Below are 16435 nucleotides of genomic sequence, written 5' to 3'. Positions count from 1 at the left end.
ATTTAATGATTAGATTAATTACTAATCTAAATCTGTGAAGTAACTAGTATGTAAAGCTGTGAAAAACATGTAGTGGAGTAAAAAGTACATTTGATTATGTGAATTATTATCTCTGTCAGCTGTAAACCTCATATGTGACTGGGTACAGTGCTTTATGCCGCATGTTGGCATTTTTCATTTTTGATTTTTTTACATATTATTAAAGTACAGAATATAGGCTTTCATATGATGTATCATTCATTGAAATCGGAACATATTTGAAGAAGATGTGTTCATTTGAATCTGGTTAACTGTAATAGTGCAAACTGAGATAATCCCTCCTAAAGAATTGTCACTTCAGAGGACCTCTCAGCTCCAGGTAATGGGCGTGAACAATGGGTAATTTATTCAGCCTAGCCACTCCTCTAATCACTCCCCCATTGACACCTTTCAGCTGTCCACTCTGTTTAGTGCCAGGGACCCCCATAGAGGATCTGTGTTCTAAAAAATAGGCATAAGTAATCATCATCATAATAGATTTAATAACATATTTATTTAAAAATAGCAGATCTACAAGCTCACAATGCATGCTTGTAGATCGGCAATTTTCAAATAGCCAATGTAAGTCAATGTATTGATAAAATCCAGTTGCTGGTGTTGTTCTGTGAGAGAAAGCTATGAAGTCTATGAAAACAAGCCCAAAAGAAACGACCAGTTTCACCACTTGAGCCCTATTAAATCAGCTATTTTCAAAAAGAATCTTGAAAGCAAGCCCAAATAAGCAGTGGTGGAAAAAGTACTCAAATTCTCTACTTAAGTAAAAGTACCAATAATACTGCAATATAAAAATACTCTGTTAAAAGTAAAAGTCCAGAATTCAAAATGTACTTGAGTAAAAGTACAAAATTATTGGCATCAAAATGTACTGAAAGTACCAAAAGTAAAAGTACTAAATTGTAAATAGCAGATCTACAAGCTCACAATGCGTCGCACCGCTTAAGTACAGTAGGCTACGTGAGTAAATGTACTTAGTTACTTTCCACCACTGCAAACAACTTCACGTCGTCGTGACGTGACGTCTTTGTTGAACTGCAACATGGCGTTTGCACTTTGTTCATTTACAGCCTGTACATCTACATAAACGTTCGGATTTAAAATATAAAGTGCTTACATTATGGCCACGGATGTTACACTTGATTTCGGGTGGGTGTAAGTATCTGTATCTTCCGTATTGTTCAATAAAAGGCAATTTGATCCGATCGGCGGCCATTTTCTCATAGAGTTATAATGTATCAGAGTGCAATACACCTCCCAACCAATGCGGTCGCGTAGTTGAAAGCAAATGGATAAAATGGCCACCGATCATATTAAAATGCTTTTTATTGAACAATACAGAAGATACGTGTACTTATGTGGGCCCGTACATAATTGTAACATCCGTGGCCATGGGTTAAGCACTTTATATTTGAAATCTGAACGTTTATGTAGATGTACGGACTGTAGTTCAGGCAAGACACTCGCCACTACGAGCTAACGAGGCTATGCTATCTAGCCTCGCTACACGTGGAATACAAACGACGAGCGTCGAGCGGCCTGTTTAGCTAAAAGGTTGGTATAGCTCAAAATGGGGGGGGGGGGGGGGGGGGGTCATCAAACAAACGGAGGAAAATGAATGAATAAGAATAATCCTTTCTGATGAGCAGATCAGAGCAACTTTCGCTATGCACCGTCCTAAAGTTAAACAACAACACCAGTGTTGCCAGATTCTATGAGAGAAATAAGCAACCAGGTCTAGGAAAAAAAGCCCAAAATAAGCGACTATGGGCCACATGAGCATTTTAACCCTCCTTATTGTATACATCAGCTATTTGAAAATAGCAGATCTACAAGCTCGACGCGTTGTGAGCTTGTAGATCAGCTATTTTCAAATATTTAGTACTTTTACTTTGGTACTTTAAGTACATTTTGATGCCAATACTTTTGTGCTTTTACTCAAGTAAATGTTGAATTCTGGACTTTCACTTGTAACAGAGTATTTTTATATTGCAGCATTGGTAATTTTACTTAAGTAGAGACTTGGAGTACTTTTTCCACCACTGGAGCTTATACTTATAGATCTGCTATTTTCAAATAAAATCTTGGGGGCTAACTTATAATAACAATACCTGGCAACACTGGCTCTTGCGCGCTCAGACCATCGGCTCAGGCAGTGAAACCGGAGTACAATGCCTAGCTAGCGACCAATCGAAACCACTATGCTAAATCTCGGCCAAGGGTCTCTCCACCCCCAAATACACAGACAAACTCGCAAAAAAGCAGCCTACTTTGCTATACTAATGTAACCATTTAAGGATTCTAAAACGACTAGCTTTTGCATTACAAGCCTTCTTCAACATTCGAACTGTGTTAATATGAAAAAAAACGAAAAACACAAAAAAAAAAAAATCGATCTAAATGTTCCATTATCTACTGATTGTCACCTGGCGACATGAGGCACTTTTGACCAGTAGCAGTCACATATGTCCAAAACTGTTATTTTTCAGGACTCAAATTCAAAAACAGCAAAAGTAACAGATCTACAAGCTCAAAATGTGTCGCTTCACGCCACATTACGGGCTTGTAGATCTGCTACTTTTGATGCTTTAGTGTGACGCTGTAGTTTGATCAGTTATGACATTAATTTACAAAATGATTGATCATAGACAATTAATAATCATTATCTGAACAATAGATGACAACATGACAGGTTGATGTCATGTTGTTAAAGTTAATATTGTATGTTCTTCTTGACCACAACAGAATCACATAGATTCTATGAAACTGAGTTATAATACTCATCATACATCATCATCATCATCATCATCATCATCATATCTAACTATGTTGTTCCACAGTTACACTGATCTGTCCAGGTAACATCTTCAGAGGGACAGTATGACCAGTGCAAATTAATGGAAAGAGTGTGTCAGTGAAAGTGTGTGTGAAGGTGTGTATGTGTGTGTTAGTATCAGGATCAGAGAATGACAGCTTTCCTTCATCCCAGTCCAGCTGGACTCTGATCCTCTGAGGTTTCTGCTTCAATGAGAGAACAGTGTCTGACCCTGATGAGGAGCCTGCTGCATATTTACCTTCACAGGACAATATACTCCAGCGTGGACCCCTTCTGTCTCCCTTCCTCTGGAAAGACTCTGCTAACACACCAAGTATCCAGATTGTATTGTCTCCAACCTCAACATCCCAGCTGTGAGTCCCTGAGTTAAAGCCCTCAGAACCAAGGACATAGGGCCAGTGGTCGAACCTCTCTGGGTTGTCAGGAAGCTGCTGTCTTCCTCCACGTCTCACGCTGGTCAGATCATCAGACAGGGTGTATACGGGATAGGCAGTGTTGGGGTCCAGAATGACAGGAGTGTAGGAGACAATGTCCTTCATCTTGTTCCAGACTCTGAAGGTCAGGTTGTTCAGGTGTTTGGTCACGTCTATCAGAGGTCCTGAGATCAGCTGTGGGTCCTGCAGTGTGAGCTGGACTCTTTCCATTGTGGTCTTGTAGTTCTGCAGGAATGAGATGTGTTCAGCTCTCAGCTCCTCCTCTATGGCTCGGATTGTGTTTGAAAGGGTTAATTTCTCTCTGTTCAGACCTTTAATCTTCTCCTTTATCATCTGACTCTTCTGCTGTTCTTCCTCCCTCAGTGCAGTGATGCTGGCCTCCTCTTCCTCTTGTAGAAACTGATGAAGCTTCTTAAAATGTTCATTAATCTGTCTCGCTGTGTGCCAGGCCTGGACCTTAAAGTGTTTCACTGTTTCTTCACTTTTTGTTTTAACTTTATTAAAGACTTCCAGTTTGTCCTGTAAAGTCTTCAGTGATTTCTGGACTTCCTCCTTGTGTTCCAGAGCAGCTTCATCGATGGGTCTGAAACTGTGGTTGGTGTGTTTTTTAGAATCTCGACACACAAGACACACTGGCTGTTGACATTCCAGACAGAACACTGGCTGTTGACATTCCAGACAGAACAGTTTGAGTTTCTCAGCATGCAAACTGCAGAGATCCTCAGACCCTGATGAAGTTCTCTTACGTTTTGAAGCTCTCTGTCTCTCCTGTATGAAGGCCTCACACAGGTTCTTCAGAGCCAGGTTACGGGGTAGATGATCTGTTGAATGTATTTCCTTACAAACTGGACATTCATTTATATCCTTCCGTCTCCACCATTCCTGCAGACAGGCTTTACAGAAGCTGTGGCTACATGACAGTATAACAGGATCTTTAAAGATATCACGACACACAGGACAGGAATAATCCTCTTCTGGAAGAGACGACGTGGAAGACATTTAGTCTCTGAGTGAAGCTAAAAACACTGTGCTTAATACAGGATGTCAGTCAGTCGTAGTAACACTTCCTCCTCTAGAATGTTCCCTGAAGTTTACTTTCACTGTGAATCGTGGTTGTTGTTAAAGTCCATTCAGCTGACAGAGTCAGCAGCAGGTTCCAGTGGTCTGGGTCAGTGTTCCCTCCTGTAGCTGATGTGGAAAGACTGTCTGTCCTCCTCACTGGAAGTTGTGTTTGATCTGAAGGTGAATCTGTATTTGTGTTGTGTGTGTCGTCAGTGAGGAAAGTAAGGTTGACAACATCTCTGTTTAATGATTAATGTCATATATGAGTCAGGCAAGGGGCAGAGTCTCGACTAGACCATACCAATCAATTGTTTCATCTCCGAGTGACTTCTCAAAGCTATTTATATTCCCCCTTTCACACACAGATGTTTTGAGTATTTTAAGTCACAGTACCGCCATTTCAAAAATGACAAAAGTACCAATCAAAATATAAGTTCAGTAGCCTACCAGAGTAAATATACTTAATATGAATAGCACTTTTTAATTGTTTAATTGCCAATGTACCAAAGTACCAATCCAAATATAATTGCAGTACTGTTATCACCTGTAATGGTGAGACAACCTTTTGACTTCCTCCTCTACGACTGTGTGTTTAAGATACTGGGAAGGAACAAGCACATTTTTTTTTGTGCTCACAGCTCATTCCTGTGACAACATTCACACATGACGTTGGCTTCCAGAATATGCGTTACCTCAATGGTTTGTTTGTATTCCATGTCACTCTGACCGTCTGCTGCGTTGACCTGGTTAACTATTAACATAAAACAAAGAAAGAGGGTCACACTCGGAAAATTATCTGTTTATTTTTTTATCTTGCTTTTTACACCTATAGATCACATATTACACGTTGTGATCGGTAATAGGAATACAAATGTAAGATCAAATAAATAGATAAACAAGTGTATCACCTATATGCATTTAAACTAAGGCTTCATTTGCTCCTCAACATACCCATGTAAAGGCTACGTGAGAATCTTGAAACATTATGGTGTGGGTTGTGGTGAGCTAGAGAGCTAGTATTCCAGGGGCCAACACTGATATTTTCACAAATTGGTACCACCTGAGGTGGCCGTAAAGTTTTTGTATTTTTGTATTCCTACATGTCTCTAGTTTATATTTTGGTATGATACATCTTCCAATTCAGTAGCTTAATGGCAGTTATCACTACCTACCAGCTAATGTATCCGGTAGGAGACACAAAGTAGAATCTTTGTGTCTCCTACCGGAAATACACCCGGGCATCAAATTATTGCGACAAAAAACAAAATATATCCATGTATTCAAGGCTTCATGGGGTGTGCAATTGATAACTTCTCAGATTTTTGGTGTTTGCAAAAAGACTGCTTTCCATAAGCTTGTAAAAGTTGACCCTCCTTCGGTCTAGGGTGGTCATAGCTGAATGGGTAGAGAGTCCCCCTGGGAAACTTAAAGGAGGAGTACACCCAAAAAATGATTATTTTCTGTCAATTGCACACCCCATGAAGCCTTGAATACATGGATATATTTTGTTTTTTGTCGCAATAATTTGATGCCCGGGTGTATTTCCGGTAGGAGACACAAAGATTCTACTTTGTGTCTCCTACCGGATACATTAGCCGGTTTAGAGTGATTACTGTCATTAAGCTACTGAATTGGAAGATGTATCATACCAAAATATAAACTAGAGACATGTAGGAATACAAAAATACCAAAAATGTACGGCCACCTTAGGTGGTACCAAAATCTGCCTTGGCCCCTGGACTATAGGGCTTACCAGCTCATTTATATATAGAAGGAGGAGTCTTGCTTCTTGTCGTCAGGAGGCGGATTTGGGACAACTGCTGTGAGTGGCAACTTCCCTTCTTAATTTATGAAAAAATAAACTTCTCTGCTAACCGGTGGTGGAAAAAGTACTCAAGTGTTTTACTTAAGTAAAAGTATCAATAAAAGATAAATAAATGTAGAAGTACTCTGCAAGTAAAAGTCCGGAATTCAAAATGTACCTATATACTGTATAAGTATGAGTATAAGTACAAAAGTATTGGTATCAATACTAAATAAATAGCAGATCTAAGTTCACAACACGTCACGTCGCGATGCGGCGCGTTGTGAGCTTTTAGATCAGCTATTTTCAAATAGCTTATGTATAAAATAGGGCTCTAGTGGTTAATGTATGTTTTATAACGTAATATTCATATCTGCAAAGTAACTAGTAACAAAGCACAAAGTACCTAACAAGTGTACTTAAGTACAGTACTTGAGTAAATGTACTTAGTTACTTTACACCTCTGAGAAGGAGGAGTCAGGAGGCGGATTTGGGAAAGCTGCTGTGGGTGGCAACTTCCCTTCCTAATTTATGAAGAACTAAACTTCTCTGCTAACTATCTTAGGGGCCTATTATGAATACATCTGACCGGATATTTGAAATCACAATGAATTTAGAATTGTCCAGATATCAAGCATGACGGCTTTATGTCAAATAGAAAGCAGGCATCAACGTGTAAATAACAAGAAAGAATCACATTTATCGATAGAAACACCAAAGTTCATATTATTGTTGTGACCGTAATATAGGACAACAATTATATTTGTTTTAATATCACAGAATGCCATAGCATACGCCAGGGTTCTTCAACAGGGGGTCCGGGACCCCTAGGGGGTCCTAAGAGTTACTACAGGGGGTCCGCCAAATCTTTGTGTGATATGATTTTAATTTTTTACCTTTACCACTTGAACCCCAGCATCCCTTTTCTGAGGAGAACTTAAGCCAAAAATAGCAGATCTACAAGCTCACAACGCCTCGCGCTGCGAGGCATTGTGAGCTTGTAGATCTGCTATTTTTTGGCAAAGAGTTATAGGTGTAGAGGGAAAAGAGGGAAACAATTGCAGATCGACAAGCTCACAATGCTTCGCGCTGAAAGGCGTTGTGAGCTTGTAGATCGGCTATTTTTGGCAAAGAGGTATAGGTGTAGAGGGAAAAAAGAGCAGAAAAAGTTTATCTGAATTTTTTTTTTTTTACAATATAGAGGGGGTCCCTGTTTCATCTCTCTCACAGTTAGGGGGTCCTTGGCCTGAAAACGTTGAAGACCCCTGGCATACGCAGTTTATTCACATGTTGTTTTGTCTCTCATTGTATTTTCCCAGTGAGTCTGGGTCTCAAACTGTGGGTCTTTCCTGGGACATTCCTATATGTGGTCAAACCCCCACGGCTGTGGGATATGCCAGTGATTTATAGCAGGCCCCCTTCATGGCATTTCATGGCAGTCCAGTGGTGTAAAGTAACTAAGTACATTTACTCAAATACTTTACTTAAGTAAAATGTTTGGGCACTTTTACTTTACTGGAGTATTTCCAATTGTCTATACTTTTACTTTTACTCCACTACATCGCAGAGACAAATATTGTGCTTTTACTCCGCTATAATTATTTGAAAACTTTAGTTACTAGTTACTTTGAAGATATAAATGATAACATTATAAAACATACATTAACCACTTTAGCCTTATTTTACACCTAGGCCGTTTGAAAATTGCCGATCTACAAGCTCACAACGCGTCGCATCGTGACGCGATGTGAGCTTGATCTGATTTTCTTTGGAACATTTTGAAAACATTTTTAAATGTAAAAAAAAGAACAATGCATCCTGACCCGATATTTGGGAGACACTGGTCGACCTATCAGTCCTTCTGTAACATATTTGTTCATACGAAGACACTTTACCAAGTTCTACAAAGCTGTCTGGGAAAGTAGCTTGTTTAATCCCTCCTAATTGTTTGCATTCAGTTTTAACAACTAAAGCTGTCAGATTGTTGTCATTCTCTAGTGACTGAATCATTTACAAACTGACATGTGAGTCTAGTTTTGTCTTGAAACTCCAAATCACATCTTTGTTGCTATATTTAATATTGTGATGATTTAATTCATACCTTGAAACCCAAATGATTCATGTTACCTATTATCAACTATATTAATATATATTGTTATATTTCCACTTGGTTCCTCGTGGCACATATAAGGCCTTCACAGAGCGCTTACACTTTTCTCTCTCAGCTGCTGCATATTAATGATTATTATACAACAGGTAGTTCCTACCAAGCAATCTGATTGGTTGAAATAGCTATCGTGGTAAAGTGCATTAATCTGTGGGACTATTTGCCCTTGTTTAAGGAGAATGAAAGAGTCCAGGCATTCCTTCTCCTCAGTTGATTTTATTAAGGAGAGAAGAGAAAGAATTACTTACATGGTTACATAGGACAGGACATGGCAGCTTTCAGGAGCCAAGAGACAGAAGTTAACTTGTGTGTGTGTGTGTGTGTGTGTGTGTGTGTGTGTGTGTGTGTGTGTGTGTGTGTGTGTGTGTGTGTGTGTGTGTGTGTGTGTGTGTGTGTGTGTGTGTGTGGGGGGGGGGGGGCATGTATGGATGTACTTCAGTGTGCGTGCGTGTGTGTGTGTGTGTGTGTGTGTGTGTGTGTGTGTGTGTGTGGGGGGGGGGCATGTATGGATGTACTTCAGTGTGCGTGCGTGTGTGTGTGTGTGTGTGTGTGTGTGTGTGTGTGTGTGTGTGTGTGTGTGTGTGTGTGTGTGTGTGTGTGTGTGTGTGTGTGTGTGTGTGTGTGTGTGTGTGTGTGTGTGTGTGTGTGTGTGTGTGTGTGTGTGTACGTCCATTGTACACAAGTTGGTTAAAACAATATAGTGGTCAGCTAAGGTCAGATGACCCCTGGAAACTGGACATCTGGACTTCCTACAGAATGTGCCTTTATCTCCTATGAAAGGGTTTAAGGCAGGGGTCTTCAACGTTTTCAGGCCAAGGACCCCCTAGCTGAGAGAGAGATGAAGCAGGGACCCCCTCTATATTGTATAAAATACAGATAAAAAAAAAAACACAAAAATTCAGACTTTTGGTGCTCTTTTTTCTCTCTACACATCTATAACTCTTTGCCAAAAATAGCAGATCTACAAGCTCACAACGCCTCGCGCTGCGAGGCGTTGTGAGCTTGTAGATCGGCTATTTTTGTTTTGTTTAATTGAGTAAAAGTAGTAATACCAAAGTAAAAGTCCTGCATTCAAAACCTCACAATTATACAAAAGTATTATCATCAACATTAAAGTAGCAAAATAAAAATAGTCATTATGCTGAATTCAGAACCATGTCATTCTGAGGGCACGGTGGCGCAGTCGGTAGCGCTGTCGCCTCACAGCTAGAGGGTCCTGGGTTCAATTCCCGCCGGGGACGCTGTGGGCGCTGGGGGCGTGTCTCCTCCTCCACGTCATCAGCGCCCATACCCTAGGTGGGGTTGGCGAAAGGGCCCACTCTGTGTGGAGTTTGCATGTTCTCCCCGTGTCTCGGTAGTTGATACCCTCACAAAAACATGTAGTAATCCTGGTCACTAAACTCCTCCCCCATGACAGCCGGGGCGCCTGATGGAGGGGAAGGGAACTTGTTTGGAAAAACGTGTTCCTTCCACGCGCTACGTCCAACCAGGGAAACTCCCCCCTGTCAGGTGACAAGAAGGTCAGTTGGCTCTCATGCATTGAAGGAGGCATGAGCTCGGCCCTGGCCTCCCTAGGCTGGTGAGGGGAGTGTAGTGCCCAGGATCACTTAGAAAATTGGCACCGGGTGAAAATTAAGGGTTACAAAATCGTGGGATAAAAATTATAAGTAAAAAAAAAAAAAGAACCATATCATTCTATTAGATTATAACTATTGATCATAAACCACTTAAGCCCTATTTAATACTCAGGCTATTCACAAATAGCAGATCTACAAGCATCACAACACATTTTTCAGCTTGTAGATCTGCTATTTTTGAAAGACAATTAAAATCTTTTCATTTAATGATTAGATGAATTACTCATCTAAATATGCAAAGTAACTACAGTAGTAAGTACAGCTGTCAAAAACATGTAGTGGAGTTAAAAGTACATTTGATTATATATTAGATATATTGTAATATATAAGTATTGTCTCTGTCAGCTGTAAACCTCGTCCAAAACTGTTACCTTTCAGGACAAAAATATCAATAGTAGCAGATCTACAAGCTCAAAACGTGTTGCTTCACACCACGTTTCGGGCTTGTAGATCTGCTACTATTGATACTTTAGTCTGAGACTGTAGTATCAGTTAGGACGTTAATTTACAAAAAAAACACAAAGTTAAAATATGGAGATAAGAAGTTTCTGCCCGACAGCAACAATGAGTATAATACAGTATCAATCTATGGAAATACTAAAATACCTTGAAATGTTACTTATTATTGATCATAGACAATATTCAGTCAGTGTATAAACAATATATTCATAAGAACATGACATGTTGATGACATCACATGAAGTGATGTCATTTTTAAAGTGTGGCTTTAAAACATAAAAGTTAATATAGAATGTTCTTCTAGACCACAACATAATCACATATAATCTATGAAACTGAGTTATAATACTCCTTCAATATCTTATTCTTCTTCATCATCATCATCATCATCATCATCATCATCATATCTAACTATGTTGTTCCACAGTTACACTGATCTTCCCAGGTAACATCTTCAGAGGTTGAGTGTGACCAGTGCAAATTAATGGAAAGAGTGTTTCAGTGAAAGTGTGTGTGAGGGTGTGTATGTGTGTGTTAGTATCAGGATCAGAGAATGACAGCTTTCCTTCATTCCAGTCCAGCTGGACTCTGATCCTCTGAGGTTTCTGCTTCAATGAGAGATCAGTGATTGACCCTGGTCTGGACTGTGCTGTGTATTTACCTTTAGAGAAGCGTATACTCCAGTATTGACCCCCTGTATTGTCTCCCTTCCTCTGATAAGACTCTGCTAACACACCCAGTGACCAGACTGTACTATCTCCAACCTCAACATCCCAGCTGTGAGTCCCTGAGTTAAAGCCCTCAGAACCCAGTACAATGGGCCAGTGGTCAAACCTCTCTGGGTTGTCAGGAAGCTGCCGTGTCTGTCTCAGTAGTCTCACACTGGTCAGATCATCAGACAGGATGAGGCCTGGATAGGCAGTGTTGGGGTCCAGAATGACAGGAGTGTAGGAGACAATGTCCTTCATCTTGTTCCAGACTCTGAAGGTGAGGTTGCTCAGGTGTTTGGTCACGTCCATCAGAGGTCCTGAGACCAGCTGTGGGTCCTGCAGTGTGAGCTGGACTCTTTCCATTGTGGTCTTGTAGTTCTGCAGGAATAAGATGTGTTCAGCTCTCAGCTCCTCCTCTATGGCTCCGATGTTGTTTGAAAGGGTTAATATGTCTCTGTTCAGACCGTCAATCTTTTCCTTTATCATCTGACTCTTCTGCTGCTCTTCATCCCTCAGTGCAGTGATGCTGGCCTCCTCTTCCTCTTGTAGAAACTGGTGAAGCTTCTTAAACTGTTCCTTAATCTGCCTCTCTGTGTGCTGGGCCTGGACCTTAATGTGTTTCGCTGTTTGGTCACTTTTTGTTTTAACTTCATTAAAGACCTTCAGTTTCTCCTGTAAAGGCTTCAGTAATGTCTGGACTTCCTCCTTGTGATCCAGAGCAGCTTCATCGATGGGTCTGAAACTGTGGTTGGTGTGTTTTTTAGAATCTCGACACACAACACACACTGGCTGTTGACATTCCAGACAGAACAGTTTGAGTTTCTCAGCATGCAGACTGCAGCGATCCTCAGACCCTCTCTTACGTTTTGAAGCTCTCCGTCTCTCCTGTATGAAGGCCTCACACAGGTTCTTCAGAGCCAGGTTACGGGGTGGATGATCCGTAGAATGTATTTCTCTACAAACTGGACATTCCTTTATTGTCTTCTGTCTCCACCATTCCTGCAGACAGTCTTTACAGAAACTGTGGCTACAAGACAGTACAACAGGATCTTTAAAGATCTCACGACACACAGGACAGGACAAATCCTCTTCTGGAAGAGATGACGTGGAAGCCATTTAGTCTCTGAATGAAGCTACAAACACTCTGCTTAATACAGGAAGTCAGTCAGTCGTAGTAACACTTCCTCCTCTAGAATGTTCCCTGAAGTTTACTTTCACTGTGAATCCTGGTTCTTGTTAAACTCCGGCAACAAGTTTTAAGTTATTCTCTGCTGTAGCTGTGGAAGTCGGTCCTCCCTCACTGGAGGTTCTGCGCATTGTGTGAAGGCAAATCTCTCCGTGTGAGAGAGAGAGACAGACAGAGAGAGAGAGAGAGAGAGAGAGAGAGAGAGAGGAATGTTAAGAAACCTCCCTGTTTCCTGGTGTCAGATGATTCATGCAAGGGGCATAGCCTTTGCAAGACACACACACACTAGTCTTGCGTTACCAGACTGTTGCCTCCCACAATGTTCAAATGTTTCCGGTCATACAGTCTGGGACTCGGAAGCTCTGATCATGATTAAAATATAAACCCGGATGAGCCTCCTCTCCATTTCCGTTGCGTCTTTACAGTCGCGCAAATGTATCCTAATATAAATACAAATCATCTAGGTATACATAGCTTGCTGCTTAGCAGAAATGGAAATTAAAAAGTAAAGTGTAAATACATTTTAAAATATATTTTCTTGAACGGAATTGCCAGTTTCCTCAATCGGATTTGGGGAGTTGTAGTTCCAGACTCTATATAGCAGGGGTCTTCAACGTTTTCAGGCCAAGGACCCCCTAGCTGAGAGAGAGATGAAGCAGGGACCCCCTACTATATATTGTATAAAATTGTGTTTCAGATTAAAGTTTTCTTTTTTACTTAGTCTGTTCTTTTTTCCCTCTACACCTATAGCCTCTTTGCCAAAAATAGCAGATCTACAAGCTCTCAACGCCTCGCGCTGCGAGGCGTTGAGAGCTTGTAGATCTGCTATTTTTGGCTAATGTTCCCCTCAGAAAAGGAATTCTATGGTTCAAGTGGTTCATGTAAATCCTATCACACAAAGATTTGGCGGACCCCCTATAGTAGGCCTGAGGACCCCCTAGGGGTCCCGGACCCCCTGTTGAAGACCCCTGCTATATAGCATTCAGAGATTGTGGAATAGTTGTCTGGCTACGTGTAATCTGAGTTCCCAGAAGTTTTCGCCAGCTCTGGCGAGGAACTTCTGGGCCACAGCCCTGGTATTTGTGGGCGGGATGTACGTCACGCTCTGAATCTGAGCGGACACGCCTCTTACCGGTCTGAGAGCTGTGCAACTCGTCTAAAAAGTCCGACGAGAGGCAAACAGCAGTACACAACAATGGCGGCCGAAATTTCTCAAGGGGAAATTGCTTCCCGTCGATCCTATTTAGATGCATCACCCACTGCATGTGGATCCCGCCCCCTTTTCTTCATTGGCTGTTGATTTGAATCACAACGCAGTGGCCGCGCCCCTGCTGTCCAAGCTCCGACGCTAACCCTCCCAGACTAGGCTACGTGAGACTACACGCGCACGCACGCACGCACGCACGCACGCACGCACGCACGCACGCACGCACGCACACACACACACACACACACACACACACACACACACACACACACACAGAGAGCCTATACATCATCCATTGTAATGCTTTGTATGTAATGTCCTCTCCAGGCTACGGTCCAGGATGGGAGGTGTGCCTTCTCCCTCACCCACTGCCCCCCCCCCCGACAGCCTCCATGGGCTCCTGGGGGCCTCCAGTGACCTCCAGACACAGGTCTGTCCCTCCACCTCTCACCTCTCTGCCTCAACTTAACACTCCATCAGCTCTCTGGTGTGTGTGTGTGTGTGTGTGTGTGTGTCTGTCTCTCTCTCTCTCTCTCTCTCTCTCTCTCTCTCTCTCTCTCTCTCTCTCTCTCTCTCTCTCTCTCTCGAACCAAAGTGAAGTGGTCTGTTGTTCATCAATACTGCATTGCAGAAGTACTCTGTTACAAGTAAGAGTCTGGAATTCAAAATGTAATTGAATAAAAGTGCAAAAGTATTGGTATGAAAATATACTTCAAGTACCGAAAAGTAAAAGTACTAAAATGTTTGAATATAGCTGATCTGCTCAGATCAGCTATTTTCAAATAGTCTAGGTATACAACAGGGCTAAAGTGGTTCATGTATGTTTTATAATGTAATCACTAATCATTTATATCTGCAAAGTAAGTAGTAACTTAAGTTTGCAAATAATTGGAGTAAAAGTACAATATGTTCCTCTGAGATGTAATGGAGTAGAACTAAAAGTATAGACAATTGGAAAAACTCCAGCAAAGTCAAAGTACCTCAAAATTGTACTTAAGTACAGTACTTGAGTAAATGTACTTAGTTACTTTACACCACTGCTGTTGTTGCCTGTTAGTGGTGAGTGAGATAACCTTTTGACTTTCTCCTCTACAGCTCTCTGTGTGTGTGTGTGTGTGTGTGTGTGTGTGTGTGTGTGTGTGTGTGTGTGTGTGTGTGTGTGTGTGTGTGTGTGTGTGTGTGTGTGTGTGTGTGTGTGTGTGTGTGTGTGTGTGTGTGTGTGTGTGTGCGTGTGTGCGCGTGTGTGTGTGTGTGTGCACGCGCGCAAAATAGTTTAAAGGAACCAGCTCTGTTGTTGTGTGCTCACAGCTCATTCCTGTGACTTTCAGGCACAACGTTTGCTTCCAAACATGCTTGTGTTACAACAATCTGTTTGTATTCCACCTCACTCTGACCGTCTGGTGTGTTGTCCTATAGTTCAGTGGTTCTCAAACCTTTTAGTGCCAAGGACCCCCAAATAGACACTTATTAGACCACGGACCCCCATTTGAAAAGATAAGCCATGGAGCCCCATAATAGAAGATTTTTACGGCTCTCTAGCAGTGATTTCAACCATTTCAATTGACATGCATTAGGGCTACGGACCCCCATATAATAGCATGTATGTCTCTGGGACCCCAATTCATATTGAAAAAACAATGTTAATTTAACTCTGAGAGGGTACAAATGGAACCAAATGGACCCTGACGGGTCCATTTGGTTCCATTTGTACCCTCTCAGAGTTACAGACCCACAAGGGTCCATTTGGTTCCTGTCCATCATTTAGCTGGGAACCCCCTGGAACCCCCTCAAGTACCCCTGGGGGTCCCCGGACCCCACTTTGAGAACCAATGCTATAGTTAACAACTAACATTAAACATATTCCACCCTGATTGCCTCAGATTGGCTTCCAAAGTTTGTAGGATTGGTTCGTTTTGAACAAAATGCCTCAAATCATGAACGCAGCATGCAATTTCCGTGGAGATTTTGCACGCACATCGCCACTAGGCCGAGGAAGAAATACCTCTTGAAAATGTTCAAATCAGCCTCACGGTGGCGCTATAATAGGCATTTTTCTTTTGCATTTTTGCCTGTAACTGCACCGATTTGTGTGAAAGTTTGCACGCACACTCCCTAGAGGCCAAGGAACAACCTTTGCCCTGCATCTTTCACACTTGGATTTTAGAGCAGGGACGTGCACAGATAGACTCTAGGTGGTGCTAGAGCACCTGCCCTTTCCCATCTTGACCAGAAGTGCCCTTTTGAAAAAAAGAAGAAAAAAAGTTGTTGTTTTTTTCAGTTTACAGCAGGGGTCTTCAACAGGGGGTCCGGGACCCCTAGGGGGTCCTCAGAGTTACTACAGGGGGTCCGCCAAATCTTTGTGTGATATGATTTTTCTTTTTACCATAACCACTCGAAACCTAGCATCCCTTTTCTGAAGAGAACTTTAGCCAAAAATAGCAGATCTACAAGCCCACAATGTGGGCTTGTAGATCTGCTATTTTTGGCAAAGGGGTATAGGTGTAGAGGGAAAAAATAGCAGACCAAGTAAACAAAAAAAACTATAATTTACTTGAGCACCTGCCCCTCAAAATGTCTGTGTGCACGCCACTGTTTTAGAGCACTACCAGGAGGCCGATCTGTGCAAAACACATTCTTTGATATTAGACTATTACAGTACATGTATCTATTGTATAGGCTATGGTAGAATATGACACCCCTCCCCACAAACACAAACATTGTCCCACACAAGCGGTACTTCTGTCCCTCAAATGAACAGTTTGGATTTGATCTGGTCACCCTAGGCTTTTCTTAGAACGTTGGTTCTCAAAGTGGGATCCGGGGACCCCCAGGGGTACTTGAGGGGGTTCCAGGGGGTCCCCAGCTAAATGATGGACAGGAACCAAATGGACCCTTATGGG

At 41.8% G+C, this 16435-nt stretch overlaps 2 protein-coding genes across 2 annotated transcripts in view; both read right to left on the bottom strand.

Annotated features, from left to right (window-relative positions):
- LOC311063058 (pyrin-like) overlaps positions 1-16435 on the bottom strand; it is a gene marked incomplete at its 5' end in the record, with an annotated part of 670464 nt that overhangs the window by 644353 nt on the left and 9676 nt on the right. The gene's annotated exons all lie outside the window — the stretch shown is intronic.
- LOC311063917 (uncharacterized protein) lies at positions 2823-12354 on the bottom strand. The gene is made up of 3 exons (XM_084083551.1): positions 10845-12354; positions 5058-5116; positions 2823-4299 (listed from the first exon to the last, which is right to left on the bottom strand). Exons 1-3 carry the CDS (start codon positions 12256-12258, stop codon positions 2854-2856), a joined length of 2919 nt encoding a protein of 972 aa, XP_083939677.1. The 5' UTR covers positions 12259-12354; the 3' UTR covers positions 2823-2853.

This window comes from Gymnoscopelus microlampas (genome assembly GCF_963454915.1).
Source record: "Gymnoscopelus microlampas genome assembly, chromosome: 16".
NCBI lineage: Eukaryota > Metazoa > Chordata > Actinopteri > Myctophiformes > Myctophidae > Gymnoscopelus > Gymnoscopelus microlampas.
The sequence above is the reverse complement of the archived record's forward strand: the minus strand, read 5'-3'. Positions and strand labels throughout refer to the sequence as shown.

What these genes read in the sequence shown, in the direction of transcription:
- LOC311063917 (XM_084083551.1), bottom strand. Translation starts at nt 12,258, where the DNA reads ATGGCTTCCACGTCATCTCTTCCAGAAGAGGATTTGTCCTGTCCTGTG. An exon ending in TGTAACTGTGGAACAACATA is followed by an intron (nt 5,117 to 10,844) that starts GTTAGATATGAT and finishes TTATGTTAATAG; the next exon opens with TTAACCAGGTCAACGCAGCA. An exon ending in AATACAAACAAACCATTGAG is followed by an intron (nt 4,300 to 5,057) that starts GTAACGCATATT and finishes AGAGACTAAATG; the next exon opens with TCTTCCACGTCGTCTCTTCC.